The sequence below is a fragment of the Procambarus clarkii genome, chromosome 41 (genome assembly GCF_040958095.1).
Source record: "Procambarus clarkii isolate CNS0578487 chromosome 41, FALCON_Pclarkii_2.0, whole genome shotgun sequence".
In the NCBI taxonomy this organism is placed as follows: Eukaryota; Metazoa; Arthropoda; class Malacostraca; order Decapoda; family Cambaridae; genus Procambarus; species Procambarus clarkii.
The window spans coordinates 23034624-23045723 of record NC_091190.1 but is presented as its reverse complement, the minus strand read 5'-3'; the positions used below and the strand labels follow the sequence as shown (position 1 = coordinate 23045723).

Below are 11100 nucleotides of genomic sequence, written 5' to 3'. Positions count from 1 at the left end.
GTGGAAATTTATTATATACTCAGGATATAGTGAAAGGAATGTGATAATAATAGCAGTTCTGTGGCTAGTTTTTAGTGATGTGTATAGTATAATTTAGAGGCATTTAGTGTGTTATTGCAGAGGCAATAACACACTATTGAATAATATTACAACAAAAGAAAAGAAAAAGAAAACATTGAGAGAAATTAAAATAATGATGAAAAATTATATTCGCAGTAACTGCTACCCCTTGGGGTCGCTGGGGCTAACATCTACATGCGCCCACTCACTAGGCATCCATAAATACTCAACTTTCCTTGCTCCATCACAGCAAAATTATGTTGCAGGCAATATTTTTTTTTGTTTACTTTCCTGTGCTCAGAGAACATTTTAGCAATATCAAGAAAATGAAATTATTTTGAAAATCATGTTTTCTTGTGCACTACAAGAGGGTCTCTTTTGATGGTTGTGCATTACCGCTGTTAAATAGAGACAAGAAAGTTAAAAGGCTCGAGTAACACAAGCTCATAACACATCAATACACAATGAAAAAGCCTGGTGCCCAAAGAGCCAGAGCTCGACCCCCGCAAGCACAACTAGGTGAATACATACTTCAACAGTAGGTCCATAGATGCCACAAAAATTCATAATCTCTCGATGTATATTTTTATTACTCAAAATTTATAAGTGATAAAAATACGAGCAAAGAATAACTATTCTAACTGAAAAGTAATTTTTTAAATAATATTTGCTATAAAACTCAAGAACAGAAGACCTTTAAAAAAAAAAATACAACCTGCCAAAAAATTACTCGGTCTTCACCATGAAAATTAAATTTGGATAAAAATCTAAAATTCAACTGCAAAATATGGTAGCAAAATTTGTCTTTAGATTTTATTTTAGAAGTCTGAATGTTGAAGGCTTCACTGTAATTTTAATTACACAATGTTAAATAATCTCTAATAATTAAAAATATTTAACTCAAAAACAATAAAATACTCAAATATCCAGATTATCCAAAAGCTTGGATAAACTAAACAGAGTACAGTTCATAAAAATTACTTTACTTACTTTAAAACCTTCTTGGCAAACTCTGCTTTTTGGTGTGCCGTGACACGTGGTAACAAAAACGCTTCATCTGCTTGTACAGTCTTGAATGTACGTGCAAGATCATCGCCATACATTTTACATAATGCACTTAGGACATCACTGAAGCTACTCAGGCTATGGCGGGGTGAATTGCCTGACGAAAAATTAAACCATATTCTGTTTAACATTAAACATTAAAGCAATATAGTTACCTAACACGAGTACAGTACTGTATTTCATTTTATATGGATATATTTTCTTAAATGCCTTCATATATTTGAGCAGAATATAATTTACTTGACAACAGAATTGAATAAATCAAACTATGTACTGTACTTACATATACAGAACATAAGTGTTCTAACGAGAGTTTCCGTATTGTGGGCTACAACGGGCTGGAGACAGCCTCCTTGTGGGTCTCTGCTAAAATTAATAAACCCAGCTAGAAAATGACCCGCACTTCGAACTGTTCCTTCTTCAGGTAATTTTAGGGCTTCTACACCTGCAACAAAAAAATTAAGCACAGATTGTATTGCATTCAAGCCTCAGTAGCTCTCTACAGCTTATGTGCTGACAATTTCTAGCCACACTAAGCATGTGAAGCACCTGTCAAACTATCCACTGGGAGCAAGCACACTTTGATATCCTCTCCATCCTTTCCTTATATATAACAGGGAGTACACGAGGGCGAGAAAAAAAAAAAAAAGTATCAATTGCCAAGGCAAATCACATGCTAAAGCATTGAAAGAAAGCCTCAAAACACTTCAACCCCTCAAAGAAATATTGACAGATGCTAAACAAAATACATAAGAGCCTCCCTGCTTCAGGAAGGCAGCAGTGAATTAGCACAGAAGAGTTACAGGAGAAGAGTCCCAGAAATTGTATTCAAATTTTATCAAATGTGTCACCAACAGGCTACATGGCCCAATAACTATACATCTTTCTTTCACTACTATATATAAGGTTTGAATCTTTTTAACACAAATGGTGTTCTATGGATATAGCATGGGTACCACAAGTGTAGGAAACTTTAATCAAAATCTATAAACTTACCAAGATGAAACAGTGGTGCTAAATGATTATGGTTAGCTGTTGTGAGGTGTGGAGTCTTTTTGAACGTGGCAGTCAGGAGTGTGAGGCAACCATGGACAGCATCAGTGTGATTCCACAAATCCGCAGAGGCTCTACTCAAAGTAGTCGATGTTACCATTCGTAGCAAAACTCCCATATTTGCTTCTTGGTTACCTTCCCGGCCGAACAGAATAACAAGCTGTGCAAAATGATTAATAAAGATCTGTTTTAGTATGGCTACAGTACTGAGATATCAGTTTAAACCCATAATAATAATAATAATAATAATAATAATAATAATAATAATAATAATAATAATAATAATAATAATAATAATGCATCTGCTACTCCCAGCAAAGTATTTCTCAGAATCATTATTTTAGAATTCCATGAGGTAAAGTGGTATTTGTCCAGATCATACAAGAAAGAAACAGGTTTTGAAGGCTTACACACACAAACACACAGGAAGCCCTCTATAATTTTATGAAGTATTGTAGTGGGTTGCTGTTTTTGTTGCATTCGGGTATGAAAGTGCTTTTTTTATGTAATCTTGTATTATGTAATGTAGCTTGGTAGATAGGGATTGGGCATCTCTGAGCACTACACATTTATTCTTTTCCTATATTGCTTTCATATTTCTTTTGGGCCAATTCCTCTCTACCAAATGAAAATGGAAAATACTGTAATGAATGATATTAATGATATCAGGCAATTACTTGCCAAATTCTTAAGTAATAATCTAATATTTTAGTCAATGCAGAGAATAAGTCACAATAATGTGGCTGAAACAAACACCCCCATCTCTGCCGCCCCCCCCCCCTGTATGAAATTGACAATGTTTTGTTCAATCCAAGACCCTTATTAATGAGAAATAAGAAATATCTGCAGGTAGTGTGTACACTTGATACTTTAATTGCACCCAAGTGCTTGGGGTTACTGTACACTGTATGTAAAACTTGGACAGGCTTCAGTAGAAGCCTCTAAGACCTCCTGTGGATTCAGTGGAATCCCTGGTTGAAAACTTATACCAAGTCGAGGTTCACAGTTAAGGTGCACGGCTGGGAGTTCCTTGATCGCCAATTCAAGTCGCCCCATTGCTCCAATTAATTTTCTCATCGATATTTATCATGTTAGTGTGATTTCTTTGTGTACTTTTATCAATACTGACTTTCAGTCTTATTTTGCCATTAATTCTGCCCATAACATAGTTTGTTTATGGCTCTAGATCTTACTCGCCTTCATCCGTTACTTTTATACTGTACAGTGCTACAATCAAGGTTTTTCACCACATTCTAACTTTTGCAATGACAACTTTTTACTTCTTCCATGAATATATCTTGAGGGCAAGATTAGCTTTAAGCACTACTTCTCACACCAGCAAAGCCAATCATTCACATTTGATAAAAGCCAATCATTTATCTGGCACAGATACTGTGCCAGATAAACACGTATACTTCTTACCTGTTTAACTAAATCTAATATTGCTGGGTTGAGGGATGCTTCATAGAGCTGAGGTATAATTTCTAGGATTGCCGGCAAGATTGCTACACAGTCATCTACCAGTGTACTTATGCTGTTTTTCAGTAGTTTACAGAGAGCCTGAAACAAAACAGCCATTGTAATACTGTATATACAACAAAACACAAACCATCTCAATTGCATACAAGTTGTATTATTTGTCTACTATTGTTCCTCGTGTTCATCCCCCACCCCCACCCAAGAGGATAAAAACAATGTATAATATGTTAATGGTATGAAACATTAACATTAATATCACACATACCTAATTCTTCTAAGATCTCAAAAATAACCTACATGAAATTTTGCTTTTAATACACGTAATCACTTTTCCTTTTTAGTACCGATGAAGTGAATTGTGTCGAGGCTTAGACAACAAAGGGGTTAGATTAAATAAGGATTAATACAGGGCGAGATCAGGTTCTAAGATCAAAATTGCATTTCACCATTATAAATTCACATTAATGCATTCATAAATCTATGTATTTACGTATGTAGCTGAGCCTAACATTTTAAAAGCACTACTTCTGTGGTTGTTCAATAAATCTCTGAACTGTATGTTTGACAAATTTTTCACCCTGTCCATGGAGGACAGAAGAAAATGTATATATGCTAGTTAGCATTGTAAATGTGTGGCCACGTCTGTGGTAGAAAAAAAAAAAAAAAAAATCCAACTGATGTGTTGCAAAAGCTTCAACAGTGTCCCACAAAAGACTGGGGAGGAAAGAACAAAAAGAATCCCCCCCCACACATACCCCCACACCCACCCCACACACATCCACATACACCCACAAAGGCTGGCATAGTTCCAATCTACAAAAGTGGCAGCAGGGAAGAGCCCCCTCAATTATTGACCTATCATTGACAACCCGTCCTCTTAAAAATAACGTCACTTTTGGCTCGTATGCGCGCTATGGATATAGCGCGCATACAGATCCCCACCTGCAGCAAAGCCGAAAGTCAGCCAAGCATTATCCACGAGCCAGCATCTGCCTGACAGCTGGGTGGACAGCGCTTCGGATTCATAGTCCTGAGGTCCCAGGTTCGAGCCCCGGTAGAGGCGGAGACAAGTGGGCAAAATGTTTCTTTCACCCTGATGCCCCTGTTACCTAGCAGTAAATAGGTACCTGGGAGTTAGACAGCTGCTGCAGCCTGCTTTCTGGGAGGGTGTGTAACAAAAAGGAGGCCTGGTCGAGGACCGGGCCGCGGGGACACTAAGCCCCGAAATCAAGATAACCTCAAGATAACCCATTGGCACACTCACAACACCTGCTCACAAATGTATTTACTCTTTTCAAGTTTCTCACATAAATTTTCACTTCAGTTGCAATAGAATGGGAAGACGTTGGCACACACATTAAAACCGGTCTCAAAGATCAGATAAAAACTTGAATTTTAACAAATATTTTAATTTTGGATGTCCCCTACGTCCCTAAGGAACACCCGCAGTTATTTGTGGACGTCATCTCCGTCCCTAATGGACAAAAGTGTTAAATATGTCAAAACTAGAAGATAGAAGAAAAAGAGGCGATATGATCACCACGTGCAAAATAGTAACGGTCATCGATAAAATTGATAGGGAAGAATTCCCAAGACCTGGAATTTCAAGAACAAGAGGGCATAAATTTAAACTAATTAAAGCTGCCAAATAAATACCTGTACAGTATAAGAAAACTCACTTTTGCGAACAGTGGTAGACCATTGGAACAAGTTAGGCGAGATAGTGGAGGCCAAATCCGTCAGTAGTTTCAAAACATTACATGACAAAAGCGTGAGGGGAAGATGGGACACCACAAGTGTAGCTCTCATCCTGTAACTACACTTAGGTAATTACCTACCTTCAGAAGGATCCTTCTGAAGATGTTTTGATTAATAGGAAAATATTTAAGGAATTTCCTGTCTCATTTCTTTCTTCGGGGTCAACTATCAGATAAAGTTATGAAAATACAGTATTGCTTTAGTACTAACCTCAATGACTTCTTGGTCTGTTCTCGCCTTGGACGCAATTTCAGACAAGAGGGGCATTAGCTGTTGCAAGACGAGTAGCAATGGCTGAGGCTCTCCACTGACCACCTGAAAATTTATAAAGGAGAGAGAAAGGAATACCCCCTCGTCATCACATTTGTCAATTAAAATCAAATGACTACAGTATAATAATTTTGTTTTCCTATATTAAAACTAATGCTTTACAATTATATTTGTATTTTGATATTCACTTTAAGGGGCAGCCCCAATGGAAAATTAGGTGTATTAGTGTAGCAAAACACTCCATTCTGAGCCTGATCCTTTGGATGCCACTGTACAAAGAATCCAAATACAGTAAGCATTCCAAATTTATTGTTAACTGCCACCAATTCTAGTGCCACACTTTCAACCTTGCCATCCCCCCCTCCCCCCCAAAGCAAGCTTGGGAAAAACAAATAAAACTTGCAAATGGGACCATTAATAGTGCCAGCCCAGAAAGAAGCATTTCATTATGCTCAACACCTTATTTCTGAGCTAAGGCCCCCTGTATACTTATTCTCTTTGGTACTAGGATCTCTACTGAGCCCCCTGGACCACCCTTGAAATACTAACACTCCATATCTGGCCCACAGTTTCCTAGGTGCATACTTATCCTTAAAATTAGTGCCTGGGGGTTATTCTCCCCAGTTTCTGGTCTTGTTATCTATACCTTATCTATATCTGGGTGTTTGCCTTCCTTGAAGTGTGTATGCTCATTTGATGACCTGCTCTGGATGCAATCCTAAGTGCAATGTCACCCTATTCAGCCACTTCCCTTGGGAGCTCATCTGTCTGGGAAGTCTTTGGGGTAGTTGGCTTGGTAAGTAATTACCAAGGTGCTGTGTAAACACAGCACCTTGTTGAGAAACAGGGTGCTGTGTTTATGAAACTTTTCCTATAGGCCTGCTTGGTGTCTTCATTTCCCCATCTTTACAGTCCACACTTAAAGACAAAGCTATCTACATATGTTAAGTGACTGTAGTTGGCTACCCCAGCCCATTGGGGGTCTGTGAAGGTAATAAAGAAGCAGTTGATAGATTTTTAACTATTGTTCCTAGTGTTTTTCAATTAAGCTTGGAATTGCATTGTTTTTATTTCCACTTTTCATCTGGCAAGCAACCCTCTTTGATGTGGATTAAATTTTGTCTCGCCTCCCTAACTGAAGTGGCAAAGATACTTGTCACTACTGGTAGATAATTTAATGTCTTGAGAAGGAGGCCCTGAATTTGATAAGCAACTGAAGGCCCACTCAGAAAGAAGTTTCACTGATTCAACACCATTTGTTTTAGAATACGCAACATTTGATTTATCTACCTGTGAATGTCTTCGTGTAGTTCCATCCTCATCATCATCTTCCTCCACAGCCGAATTATTGAGGTTTAGGTGTCTAGACAGACAAGATAATAACTTGAGAAGTGAAACCAATTCATTATGTTGCTCACGGGACAAGCCATTTCTCTGCAGAATAAATGTAATTATATGTATAGCATGTTCATTTTTGTTGTATAGTTTGTTTCTATATATGTATACATTATATGTAAACTGGTATATGCATTTGTTCATTTATATGTATAGTTGTTGTTACTCTATATATCCAGCCTCAGGTCCCATGAGGCTGAGAATAATGGAACAAAATTCAATAAAGTAAATGCATCTTCCATGTTGACTTAAAGGGCCGGGTTAATTCACAGCAAAGACAAAGTTCCCATGATGATAAAAAAAAAAAATTTTCAGAAGAGAAAAAATCATCAAAATCATCAGAAGAGGCCACCAGAAAGCTACACTGCTCATTTTAATAGAAGGCTCTGTATTATGACCATGTATAACACCAAGCCTGACACTGATGCTAAGAATCTTGTAGATACTGTCCCAAAAACAGAGGGAAAATAAATAAAAGAACAAAACAAACAGCAAAGTCATGAGGCATTATCCCCCAGTAGGGGTAATATCTTTTACCACAAAACTTACTATTCATTTACAAAGGTAAAAAAATTGAAAAGGGCGATACTGAGCAATGAGTCGTACATCCCCTAAGTTTGGTAAACATGATCACTCACCATGAGATCCTTAAGGTGACTAAGACGAGAAATATATGGCGTGAGGGTGGCATTGAGGTAGGTCATGATAGTCGGCTGGTCCTTGCCCACGGAGAGCACACGGCTTATTATAGTCATGATACGCTCAGTTTCTGCACTGTCCAGCCTACTCTGTTCCAAGGCTCTCTGCAAATAAGTTGTAAAATTATGGTACTAGTCAATTTTTTTGTATACATTTGTAGAACCTTTAGTTCAACTTTCAAATGCCCGATTATTCCAACTACACATGTGTGAATCTGACCAGGCATACAACCAGCTCCACCACCATCCTCCAACCAAGAAAGGCCTATGTGGTTTGATGACCAAACCACACATCAGAAGATGAAGAAACGACAACATTTCGATCCATCCTGGACCATTATCAAATTATGTGGTCCACAGCGGTCCAAAATGTCCTGGACGTCTACGGTCCAGGACGAACCGAAACGTAGTCGTTTCTTCTTCTGATATGTGGTTTGGTCATTATATCTTGAGACATATTATTGTGACTCCTTATCTGCCTATGTAGTTTGACAGCCGGCCACCAAGTTGCAGCCATCAAAGATCTCTGCCTTTCACCATTTTATATATGTGAACAACTAACATTCTACCACTATGGCATTAGGCAATACATGAAGTCTGTAGTTCAGGGCTTAAACTATTGGTGATGTCAGGAGAAAACATGCTGTGATGAATTTTGAACAAAAAGTTCAGCCTATAAATGAAGCTGAATCTGGCATTCCTAGAATTGTCATCTGTGCTAAATACATAAAGTTTGCAAACCTATTCGTTATGATATGGTGAAGGCTAAAGATAATATCTTTACACGTTTGCTGTGAGGAAATTGGATTGCAGTTTGACTTGTAGTTTCCTCCTCCTCACTTAACCCTTCAACTGTTCAGCATAAGGGGGGTATAATTCAAAAAATATTTGAATTACTGTATGTAAAAATTACTTAAAAATGGTAAACAAATCTTCAACTTATTGGCTTCAGCGTCAAACTTTCATCAAAATATTTTCAGAAATTTATTTTAGATGAATATTAAAAAAAAAAAAAACATTTTGTTGATAAGGAGAACAGCTATTAACTGGAATTGATGGATAATGCAATAATAAAGAGATGCCAGCACCTGTCCAACGCATAAAAGAAGAATAATAGTAAAAAGTGGATATACAGCTGGTGCCTTTATAGTATTTTGAGTAATACATAACATATAATAATATGTTATTATGCTCTATTTTGTTATATATCATACAAATACAATGTTATCATCAGTTACTTTCAACAATGTCCCAAAAAAAATTTGGGGCGGGGGTCAGGATTTTTTTTTTTTTTTTTTTTTTTAGGTCTTAGGTTTTTTTTCCTTTATCATTTTTGAATTTGTTGTAACATTTACATCCTAGAGAATGCATACCCGTACCTAACTATGTGAAGACAGAATTAAGTTGGTCAACACACAAATCAGTCAACTCTCAGAACTTGGGACTTTGAATGTGTTTTGGCCGATTTTTTCAGATTTCAAACTATTTTCCTCGTTTCTTTACGTTGTTTTGATGATTAGGGACCAGATTAGGGCTTTTTTACTTATATAAAGTATACCCTAAATATATTCCCTGAATCATTAATTATAATTAACCCTATATTTTGTTCTTTAAGGGGGTTATTTTTTCTTTACTTCATTTCAACACATAGTGACCTACAACTTTCACATATTTGAGTACGAATGCCAAACAATGTTTATTTCAACATACAAGTAAATTCATGAATTATAACTGCCTTATTCATTGTCAATAACTTCAATTATATCTATAACTAGAATTTCGACTTACTTCAGTATCCAAAAAACCTAATTTCTGACCGATTCTCACTATTTTCACATATAGTGTGCACAGCTGTCTGTTCTACAATCCCTATAGAATTGATTTTTCATAAACTCTAAACGTTTGCAGTTATAAATTTTTGTTGTCTAAATTTGCATATATTTCAAATGCCATATTCACAAAAAATTTTTTTTACAGTAAACTATACTGAAAACCTATATTCTAATTATATGAAAATGAAGATCATATGCTACTCGGAGCATAACACCAAATGAACAGTTGGTGATATTTTTATATTTTTGCAGCTGATTTCAAAATCTGAAGTTTTCAATACTCAATTTTATAATTTTTTTTTATTTTCTTGTTTTTCAAGTTACACTGGTATCATTTAGATAAAGTTGGAGCATTTGCTTAGCAGATTATTCACAAAACATTTTAAAAGTGTTTCAGAAAATTTAAAAACCGAGTTCAATGTCACACATCATACGAGGTTTTGCGCAATTTAAGGGTTAATGCAGTGTGTGTGTGTGTACAATATTTGCACATTTGCAAACATAGGCCACCACATGTCATTCAGTAACCCAACTATCAAGATTCATACATTAGATATGAATCAGTCGAGTTCAATTGTAATTTGGCCAAGTTACCCAGATATTAAAGTTAACGATATATGAAGTAGGGAATGGTCATCGTAATGCAATTGTAGCATTTTTCCAATCCTCTAGCACAGTAATGTTTTCCAAATTCATTAATATTTTTCCTTAAATAAAGCTTAAAAAAAATTTCAATTTTAAATCCTTTTTGGAACCAAAAATTAAATAACTACCTGTAAATAAATGAATACTTTATATACAACCTCAACTCTGCATAATGTATTTACTAATTTTGATCAGTGCCTTCTATAAGCTGTTTAACCTTAGAATTGAACTACTATGCAGAATTTAGCTCTTGTGTACAGTAGTCTACATGTAAACAATATGTAAGCAACTGGATTTTAGGTATAAAATATTAAAACTTATGAAGATAAATTAGCTTAAGTACTGTACTTACTTGGCAACTATTAAGTATGGGTTGTGAAAAGGGGGAAATGGTGAGGGGGCACTCAAGTGTCAAGTCACGAAGGGCCTGTGACGCAGCTCCAACCAGCGAAGCATTGACTAACCCTTCAACCATTAGTGGGATAACATGGTGCATGTGGTCTTGGTGGTAGTTCAACCAGTCTGCGTATGCACCTGAAAGAGTCAAATAATACCATTTAAGCAGCATAATGACAGTGCCATAATCCATGTTCACGTCTACAGTAGAGCTTAGTTTTTTTAAATAATGCATTACAAACACAAATGTTGGGTATGGATAAACTTCCCTCGTTAAAAAAAAGCCACCATGCTATCTGAACATTTCGGTGGTCCAGCTTCTCGATGCATTCCCAACCATAAACAGTCTGGGTGCCATGGGCGCTCAGGAATTTGAAAAAATACAGTACAATCATTTTACGTTTTTTTTTTAAGTTATTTGTCAAGTACTGTAATAACAATTTGGTGTC

General features: G+C 36.4%; 1 protein-coding gene across 6 annotated transcripts in view; it reads right to left on the bottom strand.

Moving 5' to 3' along the window:
• LOC138373304 (importin-13-like) overlaps positions 1–11100 on the bottom strand; it is a 113900-nt gene that overhangs the window by 17512 nt on the left and 85288 nt on the right. For all 6 annotated transcript variants that reach the window (XR_011231142.1, XM_069339461.1, XM_069339462.1 and 3 more), the window contains exons 11-18: positions 10608–10789; positions 7719–7883; positions 6976–7119; positions 5626–5730; positions 3601–3738; positions 2122–2338; positions 1409–1570; positions 1051–1222 (exon numbers count right to left, since the gene is read on the bottom strand). Coding sequence is in view for 5 of the 6 variants with exons in the window: in XM_069339461.1 (XP_069195562.1) it covers positions 1051–1222; positions 1409–1570; positions 2122–2338; positions 3601–3738; positions 5626–5730; positions 6976–7119; positions 7719–7883; positions 10608–10789 (1285 nt within the window). In the remaining variant the exon portion in view is untranslated. The remainder of the gene's footprint in view (positions 1–1050; positions 1223–1408; positions 1571–2121; positions 2339–3600; positions 3739–5625; positions 5731–6975; positions 7120–7718; positions 7884–10607; positions 10790–11100) is intronic.